This window comes from Lactuca saligna, chromosome 5 (genome assembly GCF_052625555.1).
Source record: "Lactuca saligna cultivar CGN05327 chromosome 5, ASM5262555v1, whole genome shotgun sequence".
NCBI lineage: Eukaryota > Viridiplantae > Streptophyta > Magnoliopsida > Asterales > Asteraceae > Lactuca > Lactuca saligna.
In genome coordinates, this window is record NC_136421.1 from 119431822 (window position 1) to 119454367 (window position 22546).

Consider the following 22546-nt stretch of genomic DNA (forward strand, 5'->3'; position numbering starts at 1 on the left):
TGTTAGATCTTAAACATGGCATGTTCTTGATCATTAAGTTGTCTTTCAGACCCTGAGAGGGGTCTTAAGTCATAAAAATGGGTTCCTAATGGTTAGTTTTGCTTCATGCATCATTTAGAAGGTCTTAATGGAACAATGCCTTGAGTTAAGCACTTATTGGACATGGTAAGTCACAAAGTTGGAGACTTTATGACTCCTAAGAGTATTTTAGCCATGGATCTGAATTATAGACGTAAGAGCTTTAGTCATTAAGTTCTTAATGGATTTGTGGACTTCTGAGAGTACGCCCTGCATACTCGGAGTACCCCCTGCGTACGAGGTCAACCATCCCGATGGTGGTCAACATACAAGGTTGCATGTACGTCCAACGTACCTTCGGAGTACCCCCTGCATACGTACCCTGAGTTGATTCGGTTGAGTTGGCTTGGTTGGGTTGACTCGGTTGACCTAGTTGGTTTGACTAGTTTAACTTTGACTAAGTTTGACCTTGAGGATATTATGGGTATTTTGGGATTTAATGGAAATTGGTCATTTGGTGGGAATAGGTGTTGGTTGGAGAGTTGGGATTCTAATGGGTGCAAACCCTCCAATTTAGGGTTTCACTCAGACAACTCTACTCGCTGAGTAGGTCTTCCGACTCGTCGAGTAGGTCACTTAATCCCCTGACATGGAGTCGATCCTACTCAACGAGTTGAGCCCTCAACTCGTCGAGTCCAAGAGTAAAATATGAAGTTTGACTTGAATTTAAATGCGTACCTGAGACCGGGTGTTACAGTCAGTGTTAATTTTTTCCAATGAATCATTACAAATTTCTTTACCCTTAGCCATCGAAGTGATATTAATGACAGATAATCGAGAACAATCAACAACTTCTTCTGCCTCAATTTCACTGATATTGTCATAATCATCTTCGATATCAACAAAATTATGTTGAGAGTTGGATGTCGAAATTTCAGTCTTTTTCAAAATCTTTATTTGTTCAGTTTTAGTCAAGGTTTCATTCATAGTATGAATCGAATCTTTAACATCAAAACATTCATCTATTTTAACAATACAATATGCATATGAATCATTTGGGACCTTATCAAATTTAGAAATCTTCTTCTCATAGTCATAGGAAGTCGAATCTATTTTCTCCCCTTCGAATCTCAAAAGTATAAAATTTTTCCTATGTTGTTCCTTACTTAAGTCATATGAATGATGTAAAACAATCAATTTAGCATGCAATCTTTTGGCCGAATTAACATAAATAAGCATGTCATTCACGTAAGATAGAGTATCATCGAAGTCAGATAAAATAACATCATATGAACTGAAAGGAATATCAAAGGATTCGAGAAGAGAACGTACGTTTGAAGTCATTAGAGACTTGTCAACACCAGTAGAAATGAAACATATTCCTATTACCTTCTCCTCGTCCTCACTTCCCTCTTTAAATCTTGTGTACATGGCTCCATGTGTGGGGTTTCGCATTTCTCATCGTTTGATCCAAATGACCAGATTTGGTAAGTACCATCCCATTCGCTACTTCCGTTTACAACCAGAGACACCCCTTCATCCTAGCTCTCACTTCTTCTAGCCTTTCAACATAATAGGCTTCATCCTTTCCTTCTTTTCTTTTCTTTTCCTTAACATACAATCGATTGCCATATGGTTCCCACCATTGTAGTAATAACAATCAAAACCAGAATCACCATTTAATTTCTTTTCTGGCTTCTCAACCTCATACTTTTTTTCTTTCTTCTCCACCTTCGTTTCCTCTCTCACATTCTTCCCAAATGAGTTCCCCTTGAAATCATTTCCTTTAAACTTCGGATTGAATGGCTTTTTGTAGAACTTCTTGACTTTATTATTCGAATAATATGCCACAGCTTTGTCATCCAAGTTTATGATAAAACCTTCATTATCATAATCATCAACACCAACAAATTCAATTTCAGTTTCTTTTCAAGAAACTTTCGAAACCAGTGCTAGAGGATCACCCAAAATCAGTTTTCCTTCTTCAGCAATCTCGTTAATCTCACTCTCATAGGCTTTCAAAACATTATAAAGATCACCAAGTGAAAAGTTGTCGAAGCTTTGTTGTGTCTTTATCATCAAACTTATATTCCTCCATTCCTTTCGAAGTCCCATTAAGAAAGTAAGATTGTACTTTGTAGTCGATTAACTCCATAACGACTGCACTTGAAGATTAATTCATTCAGACGATCATAGTACATTTCAATGGTCTCTATATCCTTCTGTTTGAATTTACCCAATTCAAGCTGACATTGCTTAACAAAACTTTTTCTAGTATTTCCACTTCCTTGATACTTTTCTTTCAAAGTATCTCATATCTCCTTAGCAGTTTTACAACCACGAACGTAATTATAAACCACCGGTGGAAGAGCACCGCAAAGTTCTCTTAAGCATCTCCTATTGTTTGCTTTCTGTCTGTCTCCTTGATATGTAACATCAAAAGATGAACTGGAAGTTCCAATTTCTGCAAGCATTGATGGACAAAAGTTTCCACTCTTGATATAACGTCATAGATCTTCATCAATCCCATTCATATAATCTTCCATCTTATCAGCCCACTGTTCATAGTATTCAGGGATCAACATCAAAATTTTGGTTGAAGATCCTAGAAGATGAGAAAAAGAAGTCATATTGTTCGTGTTGAAGTTCGCCATCGTTGTATGAAAACAAGTGATGAAAAGCTTCAGAAAGAGGAATCTAAGAAATGAATCTTTCAGAAATCAATCCCTGAACACTCGATTTATCAAACAAACAGCAGAATCAAATAAAAACAATTGAGTATAAATTATTTTCTAAATCAAAAGTGTTGAATATTTTTTTAATCTAGATCAACGACTCAAAAACTTTTGAAACAAAGAGAAAATCAGAAATTAATTGTTAGAATCTTGCTCTGATACCAATTGTAGTTTATATGAATCGAGTTAATGAACTAAAATCAAAGTATGAGTTGAATCTAGAACACAAAATGTAAATAAAATCTATTTGGCTCAGTTGATACTTCTGAAAGATACAAGAGTATTGTAGAGTAAAGAACACGAAGTGCAAAAAGTTACCCTATCTCTAGTACTTATCCCTATTTATAGGAATGATAGAAGAAAGGAAAAAGTACATAAGAGCATAAACATGAAAGCTTCGAAATCTAAACAACCCTTATGAAATACATACATTCGAATCTAACATACAGACTTCGAATCTTAACAAGCTACAAATGACTTCGACACCTCACAACTCTATTCGAACTCAACATGCGTGAATGATTTTGATCGAGCAACAGTGAAGCGTGAACAGAGGGCCGATTGCATGCGAAGTGGGTCAAATGGCCGATTGGATGCGAAATCGAATACATAGTTTTCGTAAATTCCGGATTAATGCTCTTCACGGAGTTCGAATGAGGGCCAGTTTCAGTTCTCCGCCTTTTTTTTTTGTTGATTCTCAATCCTCCCCTTTTTTATTTTCTCTCTTAAAAATAGAGAACTATTTTGATGGAAAATGAATTGATTTATTTCTCAATTCTTTTTTTTTTGTTAACCAAAGAAGAGAAAGGGAATCAATTCTTTTTCTCTAGTTTTATTTCCTTGTACCAAACACACCTGAAATTTGACCCAGGAATATCACTATGATTTTCAAGTCTAACTTATATACTTTGACATATATTCAAATTATGAGATTTTAAAAAAATGGAAGGTAAAAAAAGCTTGGATCGTCATAATATATTTTGGTATGTAAAACCTTTTAATTTACTTATGCATATGATGAATTGTTGCAACCTCACATTTTAATAAACAACTTAAATACTCAAATTATTTTGATAAACAACTTAAATACTTAAACTTTGGGACCTTGTTCCACCCGAACTTGGTTTTATTAAACTATTTTAAGAAAACCCATAAAATAGATGTTTTAGCGGATGCGCTACCTTTGACCTAGTCTTTTCACTCCATAACGCTTTGTAGTCTTTGGCATGACTTCCTCACAACACTTACCATGTTTCGTATTGGTATTAAGATCATTAAACTGTTTACTATTCATCATGATTGCACGCCCTATTAAGTTACATTATTGTCATACAATTATGCACATGTATATAATAAACATAAACATTCCAAGAACTACCCATGTGAGTTCATTGGATAGAGAGTGTGAAGACATCGACACCACAATATATCACCTTGAAGCGATTGGGAGGAGAGGGGGTTTGGTGGCTTTCATCGAAGTAGATAAATGATGGTTGTCATTCGAATATGAATGTCCAATTAGGTGGAGGTGGGGTTAATATTAATAATAAATTATACAATCTAAATGTGGTAAACGATATAAGTTTTATTATATTTTCATATATAAGTTTTATTATATCTTCCAAAAGTAAACATTAAAAGTAACTTAGTCATTTTATATTTTACAACGATTCTTTAATGAAATCGACCTACTTGGTATGAGAACATCATTTAGATAGTTCAATTGAAAAATTATAACATATATGAGAAAATTGTATAGACAAAATGAGTTATTTATATACTATTTCCTATGAAAACCTTAAAAACTAAGTGTACAAAATAGGACATTAATTGGGGTTGGCCATATTTGTTTTTAGTTGATATTTTTGGGTTTACTTTCAAAATGGGAGGATCCAGGCTAACCCAGCCAGAACAAAGGAGCGGACGAAAGCAAGAGTGACTGCGGCCCTCTCTCTCTCTCTCTCTCTCTCTCTCTCAAATCTCCACTTTTCTTTTAACCTTCGCGCTTTCTCTCTCCAAACCCATAAACCCTAACTTGTATTTCACACGCACCCACATTATATATACATACATATATATACAGACAGAGGAAGAGACGATTCCAACATATATGCACACGCAATCTAGCGACTGAAACAGAGTAAGCTCCAATACAACATGGCTGCTCTACCAGGTGAAAATCTGAAGCACCATCAGAATTTCACTGTTGCTTCTATTACTTTGCTCTCATCAAACCCACCAAACTCCGTCTCTGGTCCACTTTCGGCGACATTTGGTTCCGCTTCAGGGTTCCCGGAGCTACGGTTCTTATTAGAGCCCGACGGACAACACTCTATTCACTTCGACCTTCGAACCACTCAGGTATCTCTCTTCCATCGCCTCTTTGATTCGTTATTAGTTTGATAGTTAACGGAAGTTTGCAATTTATTGGAATCCGACCCTTTTGTTTTCGGTTACGTAGTTGTATTTCTTGATGTTCAAAGTTTAGCAACTAGACTCTGATCATATGTGTTGTTTTGATTAACTTATTCTCAATAAGAGCATGCTTTTGGTTTGATTTTAGTCTCTGTTTCATATCCTGCTTGATTTGTACTTGGATGTGATTTAACCTTACAACATTACCATTTATGACATCGTAGGGTAAAACCTGTGGTCTTTTACCCCCTTGAGGGATTGCTTTCTCACCATTTTTCTTTCCAAGTGCCCCCTTTGTCAGAATCCACCTTCCAAAGTATATAACTATATGCATTTTGAGCTGTAAATTTGAGCACTTTTTGCCTTCCCTCTTTTGATTTCTCATTTCCATTTTATGGGCCCCATTTATATGATATGAGGATACGTGGTATAGTTGACTACATTGGGTCATTTAACACTATAAAGACTGCAAAGTGGACTCTAGTTTTGGAGTGGAGGGAGCACTTTTAATTCACTATAAGCTTGTAAATTGTGATGATATATCATGCTTTTTAGTATTGTAATTTGAGTACCTAAAGTTTTGTATTTAGTTTGTGTTCATCTGCTCACTGTTTATACTTTTGGGTGCTTAAGCTTTTCAGATTGGGTGAAGTTCAATCTCTTTGTGTATCAGAAGGTTCTGAAACCACCAAAGAGGTAAGATCCAAATGAAAAAAAGCAACACACTTTCATTTTTTTTGTTTATTACAACATTTTGCCTTCATTTCTTCCTATTACAACACTATTCTTTGAAAAATCTACCCAATCATAGCATCTCATTCAATTACAAAGCACTTTTTATTGCTATAATTGTGTATATTGTCAGAGTATTTTGTCCTACACTCCTACTAAGATTTTTTTGAAAGCACAATGCTCTATTTGGGTAGATTCAAGATTCAGCCTCTTAATAAGAAAGAAAGAAAGGTATATTGCTATGATAGAAAGAAATTAGCATTTGATGCTATAATAAACAAAATTATTGGAAGTATGTTGCTTTTTTGCATTTATCCCTATAAGAACATATGCTGTTTCTGCATTTAACAGTATTGTAAGTCCAATTTGCATAAATTAATATTTTAATGTTAAATTCAGAAAATTTATTCGAAGGGAATAACTATTATATTTAAAGATGAGGAGGAAAATAGCTCCTTTCATGGTGCATTTGAGCAATGGAAAACAGAAGTGGTTATTCAAGGTATGTAATTTGTATGTATAATAATAATAGCTTTTTTCAAAATTTTTAAATCCTTCTTCATGATAATACCTTTCACTTTCCAATGTATATTAATCTAAAATGTAATGATTAGTATTTTGGAGCATATGTCATATGATATCTCATGAGGTTTAGTTTTTGATGTGAATAACATCTTTGCTTTATTTAAGACCATCAGTTTGTGCTACTCTTTTCACATAGATTAAAAAATAAAAAAAGAGAAGAGAATCATATCCAAATTCCAAAAACATTTATGCAAATTGCATTGTAAAGGACTAAATACTACTAAATGGAGCTAATTATTTCCTTTTTTTACAGAATCAGATCTACCAAATGGAACACTTTCTTCTTCTAAAAGCAAGTTTGATGATAAAATAGAAGCTTCTTCTGCAAAAATGTATTTCCATTACTATGGACAATTGCTTCATCAGCAAAATATGTTGCAGGATTATGTGAGAACAGGTCAAGATAATCTCCTTCTTGTTCAGTGTTTCTATTGTTTTTTTCTTTTGACTTAATGTTATAAACTATATATTTGTGTTTCCTTTTGACTTAATGTTATAAACTATAATAAACAGTTACAAAAGTACATTATTTTGGAGCTAAAATACATGATAATGTTTCTATTTTCAGGATCCTATTATGCTGCAGTAATTGAAAACCAAGCAGATTTTGTTGGGCGTGTAGTGGTTGATGTAGGTGCAGGAAGTGGCATACTATCCTTATTTGCTGCTCAGGTGTTACAAAAAGACACTTATACCCTCCAACATTCTTTCATTTACAATTTACAATGTCATGTATAATGAGTTAAATGACTAAAATCACATTTTTGTTGTTTATTAGGCTGGTGCTAAACATGTTTATGCTGTGGAAGCATCTGAAATGGCTGACTATGCTCAGAAGCTCATTGCTGGGAATCCTATTTTGGGACAAAGAATTACGGTTTTACCCCTACCCTTTTTAGTACATTTTAAGCTACCTGTAAATCTGGTTGCTTTAATAGAAGGGTGCTGTGTGGTTTTCTGAAATGAAGGTTATCAAGGGCAAAGTGGAAGATGTTGAATTGCCTGAAAAAGCAGATATATTGATCTCAGAACCAATGGGTAAGATAAGAATTACGGTTTTACCCCTACCCCTACCCATCACAACCATTTCACTTATGATATTCTACTTTTTACAGGCACATTGTTAGTGAATGAAAGAATGTTGGAATCATATGTGATTGCAAGAGATCGATTTCTTGTTCCTAATGGGAAAATGTTCCCTACTGTTGGAAGGTGATTAATTAAACTTGCATCTTGAGAGTATATATAAATATAAATTATAATCGAATCAATTTTCATTGCTATTTTTGATATAATAAACAAAAATTAATGTTTTTATTTTGCAGAATTCATATGGCACCATTCAGTGATGAGTATCTGTATGTTGAGATTGCAAACAAGGTATGGACTTTTTGTTCCTAATATCATTTCTTCATTCTATTTGTTTTTTGTTGGTTGATATTTTGATTATTATTTGTAAAAATTAGTTTTTATGTTTCTTATCTCTATAAAATATACACTTGTTATCCAGGCTCTCTTTTGGCAACAACAAAACTATTATGGGGTTGATTTAACAGCTTTACATGGAACTGCATTCCAAGGATATTTTTCACAGGTTTCTCTTTCTTCCATTTCACACATTAAAATATTAAATACATCCAGTTAATAATTTAATTTTTAATAATGTAATTCTTAATATGACAACATTGTGTTTGATGATGTTTTCAGCCAGTGGTTGATGCTTTTGATCCGAGGTTATTAGTGGCTCCTGCTGTTTCCCATGTCATCAATTTTACTACTGTCAAGGTATTCCCATTTTTTTTATTACATTGCCATTATGGATAAAAAAAAATAATAATATTATTAAATGAATGTGAATCCTGGATATATATATTTTTTTCTTATTTCATTTACAGGAAGAGGATTTGTATGAAATTGACATTCCACTGAAATTCACTGCTTCTGTGGGCACAAGGATACATGGTTTAGCATGTTGGTTTGATGTTCTCTTCAATGGAAGGTAATAAATTATTTATATATATATATTTTTTCTAGTTGTTAAGAAAAAAAAAAAATAATAATAATAATAATTTTGTATGTTGACTTACATTATTACAGCACAGTGCAAAGGTGGTTGACGACGGCCCCTGGTGCACCCACAACTCACTGGTATCAACTTCGTTGTGTTCTGTCACAACCAATTTATGTGATGCCTGGTCAAGAAATAACTGGTCATCTTCACATGATTGCACACAGTGCTCAGAGTTACACAATTAACCTCACCCTATCAGGTTCCTTTTCATTATCCTTACTTCTTTCAATTTTCCTAACATGTTTTCTAAAATCTTCCATGAGTAGAGGGCGTTTACGTCTTTTGTACAAACCATAGGTTCCTCTCGATCTCTCGTATTTACAGAAGACGTAAATGCCTTTCTCATTCTCATCTCTTTTTTTTTTTTTTTTTTAAATCTCCTAATTACCAATATTCTATGATGAATAGAGGGCATTTATGTCTTTTGCACAAACGAGGGTTTCCACATTTCACAAGAAAATTTGCAAATTTTTTGTCCTGTCCAAAAAGGTGGAACAAGGTGAGACATGGACTCCCTCTCGATCTCCCGTATGTACAAAAGACGTAAATGCCCTTCACATCCTTATCATTGAAAATAGTCCTGCAAAGCTTGTCTAGTAAGTCCAATCACATGCAACAAACGCAGCCAAAGGCTGCGTTTGTTACACAAGGACTAGACAAGCTTTCCAAGGCTATTTTCGTTGAGGAGGATGAGAAGGGTATTTATGTCTTTTGCACATATGGGAGATTGAGATCGAGAGCGACTCCATGTCTTACCTTGTTCAACCTTTTTGGACAGGACAAAAAATTTGCAAATTTTCTTGTGAAATGTGGAACCTCTTGTTTGTGCAAAAGACATAAATGCCCTCTATTCATCATAGAATATCGGTAATTGGGAGATTTAAAAAAAAAAGATGAGGATGAGAAGGGCATTTACGTCTTTTGTACATACGGGAGATCGAGAAGGAGTCCATCTCCCACCTTTTTGGACGGGACAAAATTTCTTGTAAAAGGTGGAACCTTTGGTAACTTGTACAAAAGACGTAAATGCCCTCTACACATAATAGAATATTGGTAATTGGAAGATTTAAAAAAAGATGATTTTTTGTGTTGAATTGTTGTATAGCTAAAATGTGGGGCCCGGGTGCTGAACAAGGAGGAATACTACAAACATCAAGCTGCAGACTGGATCTAAAAGAGCCATATTATCGAATGTCTCAACCACAAGCCTACTCATCCGCCCAAGATCAGCAGCAGCCAAATCAGCTCTTACAATCACAGGTACAAATTATAGTAAACTCACTAACCACAGGGACCATTTTTGCAATTTAGTCAACCTTATGTCCTTGTGTTGTTTTTTCAGGATTTACACCTTCCATCCCTGGATGAAGATGGGTCGGATTTCATCCAACAACCATCCAATGATTCAAGTGTCCAGATTCATTGAGGATTCATGAAGAAATGCATTTGAGGGTTGAGACCTATTTATATTTATACAAATGGTCAAAGTCAAAGCTCTCAGAAATGTAGGATCCATCCATGATGTAACATTATACAAGGCACCACGAAAATGAAAAATGTCACACCGCTTCTTTCCAAGACTGCCCTTTTACTACTACTATTGTATTTGTTTCAATGCCTGTAAATTAGGTCGACTTGGTTGACCTTTTTATTGTTTTTTTACTCTTTAGAGTCTTCTTCGCAACTACTACACTATGTTGACTAATAATTAATTTCTAGCTTTAAAGAAGTTGAATGGTGTTCCCATGAAAAAGCCATTCGGTGAGCTTTGTAGGTTGTTTTTGATGCGGAGTGTGATAAAGGGCATTCATGTCTTTTAAATAGTTCAACTTTGTTGACATTTTTGAAATGCGAGTAAACACCATATAATGACATTCCAATGCAAGTAGCATTAAAACATTTTTGAAATAAGGATTTTTGGCCAAATTTAAATACCCATCACATACCACACATTAATGCTATATTGGGTCAAAAATTGGTAAAAGCTGATACTGTTTTAAAGAGCATAATGTCTACAATGTATCACAAATTATTAAAGAGCTTTCCAGCTATGAGAGTCCTTTAAAGTTGTTATTAACATATAACTACACCTAAATTACAACTTGGAATTGTATGATTAAAGTGGCCGCATTTTTCTTCATTCCTCAAGTAATGATTGCTCGAAAAGAAATTGCAAAAGTTATTGCTATGTTGGATACCTAGAAAGTGGACATTGGGAGAGAAAGGTTTAGGCTTGAGGGAGTGGTTGTGGTTTAGGTCACGGTTTGCTAGCTAAGCCATGACACACACCATCCCTGGTGTGTGGCTTTGGCCGAGTTCAACACCTTTATTTTCCCACTTACATGATTACAAATGACAATCAACTTATATTATTAAAAACGATAGAATTATATTATTACATTGTTAATGCTTTATTTGATAATTGCTTATGTAACTAGTGAATCTTTGTTGATTACTTCTTTGAATCCTTTTACTAATACTTCACCTTTTTATTTTTGCTTGTTTGTTGTTATTCGTCCATTACTTTCATGAATTGCGTTTCTTCTGTATTTTCATTATAATGACTACAATTATGTATTGGTGTACGCATGATATGTTTGCAAAGTTGCTTATTTAGTTTCGTAGGTAATTCAACTAGATAATGTGAAATTTTTTCGAAGGGTTGTTTAAAAATTTATAATGTTTTAATGCACGTGGAGTTATTTCACTATCGGTTAGTGAATAAATAAGGAATATTCTACTGGCATCCCCCTCCCTCTTTCTCTTTTTTACTTCAACTATCTCTCTCTCTCTCTCTCTCTCTTACTATTTTCTAAGTTTTATTTTTTTTAAACATTATAAATAATATCCATCATCATCATCTAATTTTACCACAATAAAAACACCTCTTCCATTTTGTGTATTTTGTAACTATTTAGGTTTTAAATTTCATTTTATGCATTTTTTAGGTTTTTACATTTTTAAATTTCACATTTCATTTATATATTTATTTGTATAAATTATACTACTTAATGTAATGTAAGTATATGTTTTGATCCAAGTGCAATCAAACAATAATTTTTTTTTTATGTATTTTGAATTTCAATCGATGAAACTTTTAGTTTTTATCTATATTAAAATGTTAATTAAAAAATAAATATGACATGGTATGACAAACCATTCATTGTGTGTGTGGGGCAACATTTTAGAAAATTGTGGTAAAAATAAGGTGGCGCTATATGAAAAAGAAGTGACAACCATGATTAAGATGAAAGACTTTATAGATCATCACTATTAAGACATTTCATTATATTTGGTGCAGTTTTGGTGGGGAGTGGAATGGTGGTGTAGATTTCTGTTCTAAAAAAACAAGTCCACATTTAAATGTGAATTTTAAGTACGCGGGCTCTATGATCCATAATTGAGGGAGTGTGGAGGTTGACATTATAGATTGCATAAAGTCCGGTTGGTAAAGTGGAGGTGGCTACATGAGTCTTGCGTGACAAGTAGGTCCTTATGAAACTTATGGGAAAATTTCAAGTTGTCTTATGGGAAAATGCATGAATATGTATTTTGTCCAAGTAAGAAATGTAAAAAGAAGATAGAGTTAGCATAAATGAGGATGTTGCAGTGGACATACGGTAAAACTTTGTTGGATTGAACACAACAATTAAAAATATGTTGGTAGTGGTTTTGACATTGAAATTTTGAGGGAATGAAGACTACAATGGTATGGACATGTCCAAATTAGGTTTCCGACAACAAAGTTAGGAGGTAGAGTTGGTTAATGGGCATAATGCATGGGGCGATGAAGAGAGAATGTTCGGACGTGGAAGGATGTTCATTTTGTATATTAAATTATCATTAAAGCTTGTTGTTAAGGGCATCCACAATGTTATCTATATAGTTTAATAGATTACCACATAACATCCTGTTTTTTCATATAACTTTATCATTTAAATCTTACAATATGTTGAATTCTACGTTTAATAAATTTTTTTCTTCATAAAACAATTTAATGACTTATATCTATTGAACTTAAAATCCATTGAATGTCAACTTAACATCTCACAATATTTTAATACATTCAATGCCAACCGGACATTCCACCTCATTCAAATGTTCCATTAAATCATGCATTATAGATGCTCCAAAACACAATAAATGGAAATGAAATTATCAACAAAATCCATTAGGTTTGCTCATATGATGATCCCCGCTGATGAGCTTTAGATTGATCCAAGAGAGAGTGAAAACAAACAAACAAAACTATAAAAATATTGAAGAAAAAGGGAATCTTTACTAAAGTATCGAACTAAACCTTTGGTAAGTACTTGGCCTTCGGGGAATCATTTCCATTTCTCACTTGCAAGAACAAGAAAGTCGCGATCTTAGACATTTTAATATCGAGAAAGTTATAAATTTTGGTTTTATACAAACCGATTAATGTAAGGATTTCTATGCGTGCTATAAGAAAATCCTCGATAGTTATGCATTGATACAAGTAACCTAGGCCTAGTCTGTTATATTTGACTAAATTACAAGATAAAACTAAGTAATGCATTAAAATCCGGAATAGTTTCTGCAACTTAATCTCCTGAATCGATCATATACACGAAGTTAATGTGTGCATAATAATGGTTATGTACATGTATGAAGCTAGCATGCGGGAAGTCATTGGTCCTATCAATTTTTGAGGCGAGATGGCCAATCTTCTCTTGGGAAAATGGTGCAAGCACTTTCTTTAAAGAGTTTAAAAGTGAATGTAACATGAACATATAAAATTTATTGGATCCTTACGATATACATGAGAGAAAAATGGAATGAGCATTCCTTACATAGCTATTCTTTCTTCTTGGCTTGCTTATATTCCATTTGTGTGTGTATCTTGGTGGGGGGACATACTCAAAACATTTTGTTTATTCTATACGGGTTACACACTTTATATTACATCTTACAAACTTTACGTCATATTCTAGATACTAATGACACATGATATGTAATCTAGCGATACATGACATGCGGTTTACCACTAACGTAATCATCCATTTTTATCGTAATAATCGTCAATTATATTATGTCGTTAAGGTTTTTTTTTTTTTTTTTTTTTTTTTGGGGGGGGGGGGGGGGGGGGGGGGGGGGTTATGAAATGATTTATAATTAAAAACTACTTATATTCATATGATCTCAAATAATACTTACATTTTCAAAAAATTTAAAACTTTAACTAAATTATTATTGTTTTATCATCCAAAAAAAACTAAAATATTTTTTATGAAATATTTTATTTTAAGATTTCACAGTTTGAATTTTTTTTTTATTATTATTTTTTTTAAATTAACGGTTTGTTTGGATGATATATAACCTTCTTTTTTTAACTATTTGAAAAAATCATTTAACATGTAATGTAAACGACATAGATGTGTATACATTTTGTTTAAAGATATACATTGCTTTTATTATTTATTTTTCTTTATCTTTATATCAATTTACCTTTATTAAGTGGCCGTTTTAGCTGTACATATGTTTTGAAAAGAATTGGAATCCCTTAAAAGATAAGATTAAGAGTCAATAAACACACACAAACACAACAAAGAAAATAAATAACACAAAGATTTAACATAATTCACTCATCAAATTAATCAAAGTTACATCCACAAACAAACTATAAATAGATTTTAACAATAGCTTCCCTACATAAACTTCAAAAACAATTGAAGGAAATCAATTAATTGTGAAAACAAATAATTCAGTATAATATGAATTAAAATTTTATGCAATTATTATTCCTCAAATAATTTAACTATGTATTCTAATCAAAGTATGTTGCTATTTCTCACATTTAACTTAACTAACAGCTGCAAGAGCAGGAAGTGGTTGATCAGCAACAACATCATGACAACGTTTGCAAAGTGTGGGATGATCAAGAAAAGAACCAACTTGTGGAGTAAAGTTCCAACATCTTTCACATTTTGACCCTTCTGCCCTTGATACACCAATCCATATTTTCTTATCTCCTTCAATTAAATATTCCCCTGAATATGGTATTATATTTTCACTTGGTGCATCCTCCATTCTAGACAGAATCTCCACCTACAAATTGATTTGAATTTCACACAAGTGTGTAACGTTTTAAAATAGTAATTAAAAAATAAATAAATACCTGAGACGTTATAAATATTCGATGAAGTGAATCTGCATCAATTTTAGCTTCACACATGTTCCTTAATTTCTCAGAAAGAACATCATCGGATGAGTTGAGGTAAACTTTTGCCTCGAGACTCGAACCAATGAGTTTACCTGTGCGAGCTGTCTCCAGTGCTTTATTAACCTCGGTTCTCAACTATTAAATAAATTAATACAGATTAGATTCAATGATAATTATATTTATAAAATAATAATAAGAATAAGAATAATAATACCTCGAGTATTTTCCCCCATAAATCAATTTGTTGTTGGGGAAATGAAATGGATTTTTCATTAACTTGAGGCCATTTTGACTCGAAGACAAATTTGGCTATATCACTAGTGTTTTCAAGTGTATATTGAAAAGGGAGATTTTGCCACACATCTTCAGCTAAATGAGGTAAGATTGGAGCAATGACTCTAACTATGGAGAGGAGATGAATTGCAAGCACTGTTTGACAGCTTCTTCTTGTGAAACTTGAAGCACCCCTGAAGTATAACCAACTTGTCAAATTTTACCCTTTGTGTAGATTAATTGGTTATAAGGGTGTTAATTGGAGGAAAAGTTTTACCCAACATAAAGGCGATCTTTGGCAACATCGAAATAGAAATTTGAGAGATCAACAATGGCAAACCTTTGAATTGTCTGTTGAGAAATGAACAAAAAGAATAATGTTTTAAAGATTTTGATGAGTTTGATTTTAGGAATATTTGTTTTTTTACCTGGAATATTTTGAAGAACTGATAGCTTTCATAGCTTTCTTTAATGCTCTTCACAACATTCTCAAGCTGAAACAGAGCATGCTGATCGATCTCAGGAAGTTCTTCATATGAAATTGCATTTTCACCCTGCAAAAAAAAAAAAAATGTTTATGTTTTATTTATTTCAATGGGGGTATTTTGGTCTTTTCAAGTATACTTTGAATTCGATTTGGAAAAGTTGAAAACATACTTTCCAATCATGAAGATTTCCCAAAAGAAACCTCAAAGTTCCTCTTAATTTCCTATAAATGTCAGACATTTGGCGAAGAACTTGAGGTCCAATTAGAACATCTCCTGTATAATCTACACTTGAGACCCAAAGCCTAAGAACATCCGCTCCATAAGAAGGTGATTCCTGTAAAGAAAACTGAAAACACTTAATCTGCTACTAAAAGATTAATGTTTTACTTTTTGTAATTTCAGAAATAGAATAGGAAGAATTCAAACCTCTTGATTCTTGCCTCCTTCAATTATCAAACGTGGGTCAACAACATTACCCAAGGATTTGCTCATTTTTAAACCTCTCTCATCAAGCACAAATCCATGGGTTATAACTCCAGAATATGGAGCTTTTCCTGTGATAATCAATTCAATAAAATAAGAATAAGAATAAGAAATAACCACAATAATGAAGATAATAATAATAATAATAAAACATGTTAAATATAATATACCTTTTGTAGCAACACTGGTTAATAAAGAACTTTGGAACCAACCCCTATGTTGATCAGTGCCTTCTACATATAAATCTGCAGGCCAATGAAGCCCTTCTCTGGTCTCCAAAACAGCAGCCCAAGAAGAGCCTGCAATTACTTCATGTTTAATACTCGGAATTGTAAATGACTGAAATGCCCTTACAAAAATGGTCCTTGTGCTTTTGAATAAAACTTTTAACTTTTAACACAAACTAGTAATGTACCTGAATCAAACCAAACATCCATTGTATCAGTTCCTTTCACATAATCTGATGCTTTATCACGATATTTCTCAGGAAGCAATTCTTCTACTTTCATATACCACCATGCATCACTACCCTTTTGGGAAATAATTGCTACAAAAAAAAAAAAAAAAAATACAATCATCAGATGTTGAATTCAATATACATAAGTAAGCTCTTTTCCTCTCCTTTTCATGTAACTTTATAAATCTAGAAAGTAATCAAGGTTTATATAACAACAGCCTTACTTTTGATATGATCAATAGTGTCTTCATTTAGCAGAGGCTCCTTTGTTTCTACATGATAGAAGACTGGAATTGGGACACCCCATGTTCTTTGACGCGATATACACCAATCTGAACGACTTGAAGTCATTGTAGAAATTCTGTTTTCTGCCTGAATGACAGAAGTTATGATTTTTAAATGCAAGAAATAGCAATTTACTTTCATTTATTTGTTTATTATAGTTCAAAATAATTGAAACCTTTTTCACTTTTGGTATTTCAAGGTTCTAGGGACTAAAATCGATATGAAATGTTAAAATAAGAACTAATTTTGAAAAAGCGTTGGATTTTGGACTAAAAATGTAAAAATCAGAAAGAACTGGAACCGTTTTAGTAATTTAGTCTATATATATTTATATTATGGATCAAACCTTTTTTAGTTTTGGTATTTCAAGGTTCTAGGGACTAAAATTGATATGAAACCTTGAAATAAGGACCAATTTTGAAAAAGCATTGGATTTTGGGCTAAAAATGTAAAAATCAAAAAGAACTGGAACCATTTTAGTAATTTAGTCTATATGTTATCTTATGTACCAAACCTTTTTCAGATTTGGTATTTCAAGGTTCTAGGGACTAAAATTGATATGAAACCTTGAAATAAGGACCAATTTTGAAAAAGCATTGGATTTTGGACTAAAAATGTAAAAAGTCAGAAAGAACTGGAACAATTTTAGTACCTGAGATGGAGTCCATACTACTTGACTAATGGCATCCATAGCAGCCTCTCTGAACCCTTCCACAGATGCAAACCATTGTGCAGTTGCCCTAAAAATCGTAGGCTTTTTTGTCCTCCAATCATAAGGATACTTATGCTCTAACATCAAGAAAACAAGGGCATTTAAGTAAATTTTACATTAAACCATTTCAATGGTGTCTTCATAACTAACTTACTGTAAGGTTCCACCATGAGAATTGATGAAAGTTGATCCAAGTGATCGATTACAGCAGCATTCCCATCTCCTAACACATCAAGCCCTTTAAAGATTCCAGCTTCTTCAGTGAATTTTCCTTCATCATCTACTGGGGATATTATTGGCAAATTGTATTTTAATCCTGTTATATAATCATCTTGTCCATGTCCAGGGGCAGTATGGACAAGTCCAGTTCCTGATTCTGTTGTGATGTAATCTCCTCCAATCACAACTGGACATTCTTCCCCATTTATTGGATGTGCATATCTGTTCAAAATAAGTAATTTCAGAAAAAAAAAAAAGTAAGTCTTTAATAAAAACATGAAACTGTGAGACTTGTTGGTTGGATGGAATCGGAATGAATGATTCCATTCCTACCTAAGTATACCTGCAATTTTCAAGATCTGAACCCAAAACGGTTTTCTTAACAGCAAGTTTCACATTCCATTTGGATTCCAGTGTTGACACAAGGTCAAGTGCAACAATGAAAAATGGTATCTCAGAGCCTTTCAAAACACTACCAATTCTCTTCTTTCCATCTTCAGAAGATGAAGTAACATCAGGTGAAGGTGATTGCACTTCAACAATGGCATACTGGAGCTTGGAATTCACTGCAACAGCTGAAAAAAAAACAAGAAAAGAAAAACTACAGATAAACAACTGATTGCAGAAAAGTTGTTCAAGGAAAGAAAGAAAAAGAAAAAGAAAAACTCACATGATACATGATTATATGAACTATGAAGGTGGACACATACCAGCATTTGCAGGAATTGTCCAAGGAGTTGTGGTCCAAATTGCAAGGGACAATTTGGGAAATTCATCAAGTAATCCATCTTTAGCTGGAGTAGTTAGTAATTTGAAAATTGCATACATGCTCTTTGAAACATGGACTTCAGGATACTGCAAGAAACTTCCAAGGAAAATAAGACACTCTATATATATGTAATGTATCCTATTTTTATTACAGATTTCATGATATGAATTAAATTATAATTTTGTTTTCTTGAAATTAACTAAAAACTTATTTATTTATTTATTTATTTTAATCATAATCTTATCTGTTTACCTCTAATTCAGCCTCTGCAAGAGCAGTGCGTGATGAAGGACTCCAGTGCACTGGCTTTCTCCCTCTGTATATGTACCCTTTGAAAACCATTTGCCCAAACACTTCAATCTAGAAAAAACAAAATAATTAAATAATAATATAATAATAATATTTATAATAATTTGGCATCAGTACCTGAGCAGCTTCATATTCTGGATCAAGAGTGAGATAAGGATGATCCCAATCTGCCCATACTCCAAATCTCTGTAGACATATTATATATATTATATATTATATATGTTTAATGTTATCTTTTTTTTTTTTTCTTAATAATACTAATAAAGAATTATAATAAATTGACCTTGAATGATGCCATTTGTGCCTTGACTGTTGCTTTAGCAAATTTAGCTGCTTTTGCTCTTAATTTTATTGGTGTCAATCCGTTTCTGGCATCTTGATCCAATGACTGCAATACTAAGATAATTCAACAGAAAATTACTCTTAAGTCTTAATTAATATAAGCTTTAAAAGATTATTCAGATTTTATTGTTGAATTGCATTAATCTGATGGAATCGGAATTCGAGATTCCATTCCAGGGTTGCCAAATGGAAGGAATTCCATTACCATTACGTTGGAATCCTTCAGATTCCATGGTTAATGGATTTCACTATTCATCCTCGTTCTTCTTTTTCAGTAAATGACCAAAATATCATATTAACATAAAGAAAAACAGAAGATAATATAAATATTATCTTAATTTAAAAGATTATTCAATGGAAGAAGAAGCAACAAACTATCACTTACCTTTCAACTCAATGGGTAGACCATGGCAATCCCAACCTGGAATGTAATGAACTTTACAGTTTTGAAGAAGCTGTCAAAAAAATAAAAAAAATAAAAAAATAAATAACTAATAGAAGTTTAGATACACTCATACACATTCATCATATGCATACTTGCATAGTATCTATACTATAAAGCACATTTTCACACATAAAACTTGACTAAAATCATTTTCTAGGATACCCTTTTGCATTATCACTATAAAAGGATTTGAACATAGCACAAAAATCATTGAAGATAGAAAAAATTCCATTTCTATCCTTCAATAAGTGAACACAAATACACAATCACATCAAATCATACCTTATATCGGTTAATAATATCCTTTATGATCTTGTTTAATGCATGTCCCATGTGTAAATCACCATTAGCATATGGAGGACCATCATGAAGGACAAAAGTTCCCTATTAAAAGCAAGAAAAAAAATATATCAGATAAGAGTAGAATAAGAAAAATTTAAAGATGAACTTGAATAATTTCCAAAACTGACCCCGTTATTCTTTTCAGAAACTTTCTTGAAAACCTGATTTTCATCCCATAATTTCTGGATTTCGGGTTCCCTTACTGAAGAATTTGCTCTCATACCAAAAGTTGTTTTAGGAAGATCAACAGTGTGCTTGTATTTTCCATCTCCTTGCTTTGTTCCTAAACAATGTAATACATGGATCGTTAGTAAGGTAGTGTTTGGCGTCAGGGAATCAGGGAAGGAAGGAATGGAATCGGTTATTCCATTGTAATGAGACTTTGCTAATTGTTTTGCCTGATGGAATGGAATGGGACCCTGATTCTTTCCATTTTGTTAACTTTCATTCCATCATGAAATGCAATGAAAGATAACTTTATAATGAAACATTATTTTTTCAAATTTTCAATACTTTACATACATTACAGTTCTATTTTTTTTTTTACCAAATAACAAAATAAAATTTTTTGTTACAACTTATTTGGGTTTTACTGAACTTTTATCAAGCTTCTTTTTAAATTTTTCTTTTTTTTGAGCAGAAGTTCATTAAATATTATTTAGAGTAAAGTACAAGAAAGGTCCCTGTGGTTTTAGATAAATCTTTACCCTTTTAATCCCAAATTAAACTTTTTTCCAAATTTGGTCCTTACTTCAAGGTTTCATGTCAATTTTGCTCCATGAAACCTTGAAATAAGGACCAAAATCGATATGAAATCATGAAAAAGCACAAGGAAAAAATCAGAAACCACAGGGACGATTTTTGTAATTTACTCTTATAAGTAAAAAATCTATAGAAAAGAGTTGATATTATACACTGTATTTACACATACAAAATCATATGAAGTTTTTTTTTTTTTTTTTTCATTCGTGTCATGATCACAGAATGTAATCACCGATTCCAGTATCTTTCTTACTCAATTACCACGTTCACTCCATTCCATTCCCATCCAGCTAAACAACCCTAAAAGCTCTTTAAAAAATGTAATCAGGTATATACCTTTAGATTCTTTCTTTGCAGCCATAACGGGCCCACGAGACCTTCTTTTTGACACAGTGCAATATGAAAAATGGAAGAGAGATGAGAGCTCAATGGAAGAACATATCCTGAAATCAATCCTTCTGAATGAAGATGATTTTGTAAACGATGAGCAACTTCTCAATGACAGAACCTGAACAGTTTTTGTAGCATAAGATTAGTTGAATTCAATAAAATCAACATGTAAACAAGAATCAATAAGAAACTGGACTTTAAGCATGTAAGATTCTTTATAAACTTCGGATTCCACTTATATTTCATAAAATATGGTACGAACAACCTTAAAACAGATTCACACACTTTTGACATCCAAACTAAGGGTAGATGACCAGACTTCAAACATTCATTAAATCAATGGCATGTCTGGAAGGCTATTTACATTATGAAGTATCAAAATCTTACTACAAACTCATGTCAAAAGTACATAGCTTTGAACCCTGCTGAGGTGACTAATTCAGAGCCCACTTCAAGTACACATTAAATCAAACAGTTGGTGTGCAATCCAATTCTCATAAGCTAACAAAGCCATAGTGATCTAAACTCTATGAACATTCAAGAAGTATCAATTTTAAACGAGTATAATTCAGGGCCTCGACTAGTATGTCGAATTTCTATTCATAAGAACGTACAATCGCTACACTGTTATAGCCCCAATTTTTTACACTAGCGATTCCATAAGACACTTGTCATCACGAAGATGTCAGAATATGCTTACAATACAACCCCTAGTTAAAATTCAAACATTTGAGTATCATTAACGTGGGCAATTTGCAGCAGTTTTCAAGCAGAAATATAATCAAACAGCTGGCATGCAACTCAATTAAGAAAAGAACACCCTTTAAGTCGTTTAAAGTTTCAATATATCCCATCAATTTAGAAGTGAACTCAGAAGTTGTAAACACAGGCAAACACATATATGTATGATACTTACGGTGTGCGAAGTTTGCATCGCCATTGTAAATAGTTTTATTCGTATGGAGGTGGATTTGGAGTCTGCTAATGGTTCATCCTGTTATGGTTAATTTCAAAAGCTTGAGAGCTTCCATTATCAAAGAAAGAAAGAAGGGATTTTGTGTTTGGATAAGTGAAAAGGAAAGGAAGAGCTGGCCGTTTCTCTGCGCTTGGTACTGATATCTTCAAATACTACCTCCCATAGATGCGCAAACAAGAGGTCATGTATTTTGACGAAATTAACGAATCATACTTCTTGGTTTTCGATTTGACGAAATATATGTTTCATTTTTAACATTTTATGCAAATAGTTCATGTATTTCAATTTGCTTGACATTTTTATACAAAATGTGTAGTTAGGTTTCATTTTATCTACAACAGAATAAAATTCCTAAAATTTTATCTTAATTTACGAAAAAAATCTCAAAACTAAAATTTATTTATGAAAAAACATGAATTATAAATAAAAGTAACGATTTGACCAATTTTTCCGGTTTTATTTATTACTTGTTTCATTAAAATCTCATTATTTTATACTAATTTACGAATAAGTCCCAAACTAAAATCTAATGATGATTTGACAATTTTCTC

The 22546-nt window shown here is 32.7% G+C and overlaps 2 protein-coding genes across 2 annotated transcripts; one reads left to right on the forward strand and one right to left on the reverse strand.

The window, feature by feature from the left end:
* The first annotated feature begins 4650 nt into the window (after nucleotides 1-4650).
* Nucleotides 4651-10309, forward strand: LOC145048826 (putative histone-arginine methyltransferase 1.3). Its single transcript, XM_078997445.1, has 15 exons — nucleotides 4651-5114; nucleotides 5802-5864; nucleotides 6300-6402; nucleotides 6739-6882; nucleotides 7054-7157; nucleotides 7264-7362; nucleotides 7454-7523; nucleotides 7601-7697; nucleotides 7811-7865; nucleotides 7996-8079; nucleotides 8193-8270; nucleotides 8381-8484; nucleotides 8583-8755; nucleotides 9662-9816; nucleotides 9899-10309. The coding sequence occupies exons 1-15, from the start codon at nucleotides 4911-4913 to the stop codon at nucleotides 9980-9982; spliced, it is 1617 nt and encodes a 538-aa protein (XP_078853571.1). The 5' UTR covers nucleotides 4651-4910; the 3' UTR covers nucleotides 9983-10309.
* A 3920-nt stretch (nucleotides 10310-14229) lies between these two features.
* Nucleotides 14230-22212, reverse strand: OVA2 (tRNA synthetase class I (I, L, M and V) family protein). Its single transcript, XM_078997409.1, has 22 exons — nucleotides 21936-22212; nucleotides 20966-21137; nucleotides 19996-20150; nucleotides 19808-19909; nucleotides 19466-19535; nucleotides 19022-19134; nucleotides 18856-18924; nucleotides 18682-18789; nucleotides 18371-18515; nucleotides 18004-18235; nucleotides 17596-17882; nucleotides 17382-17518; nucleotides 16669-16816; nucleotides 16403-16534; nucleotides 16158-16286; nucleotides 15931-16058; nucleotides 15674-15838; nucleotides 15445-15570; nucleotides 15294-15367; nucleotides 14958-15210; nucleotides 14699-14878; nucleotides 14230-14628 (listed from the first exon to the last, which is right to left on the reverse strand). Exons 1-22 carry the CDS (start codon nucleotides 21957-21959, stop codon nucleotides 14383-14385), a joined length of 3195 nt encoding a protein of 1064 aa, XP_078853535.1. The 5' UTR covers nucleotides 21960-22212; the 3' UTR covers nucleotides 14230-14382.
* Between the last annotated feature and the right edge of the window lie 334 nt (nucleotides 22213-22546).

What these genes read in the sequence shown, in the direction of transcription:
- OVA2 (XM_078997409.1), bottom strand. Translation starts at nt 21,959, where the DNA reads ATGGCGATGCAAACTTCGCACACC. An exon ending in TGCAAAGAAAGAATCTAAAG is followed by an intron (nt 20,151 to 20,965) that starts GTATATACCTGA and finishes TACATTGTTTAG; the next exon opens with GAACAAAGCAAGGAGATGGA. An exon ending in AAGGAGGCAAGAATCAAGAG is followed by an intron (nt 15,839 to 15,930) that starts GTTTGAATTCTT and finishes TTTTCTTTACAG; the next exon opens with GAATCACCTTCTTATGGAGC.
- LOC145048826 (XM_078997445.1), top strand. Translation starts at nt 4,911, where the DNA reads ATGGCTGCTCTACCAGGTGAAAATCTGAAGCACCATCAGAATTTCACT. An exon ending in GCAGGATTATGTGAGAACAG is followed by an intron (nt 6,883 to 7,053) that starts GTCAAGATAATC and finishes TTCTATTTTCAG; the next exon opens with GATCCTATTATGCTGCAGTA. An exon ending in GATGTTCTCTTCAATGGAAG is followed by an intron (nt 8,485 to 8,582) that starts GTAATAAATTAT and finishes ACATTATTACAG; the next exon opens with CACAGTGCAAAGGTGGTTGA.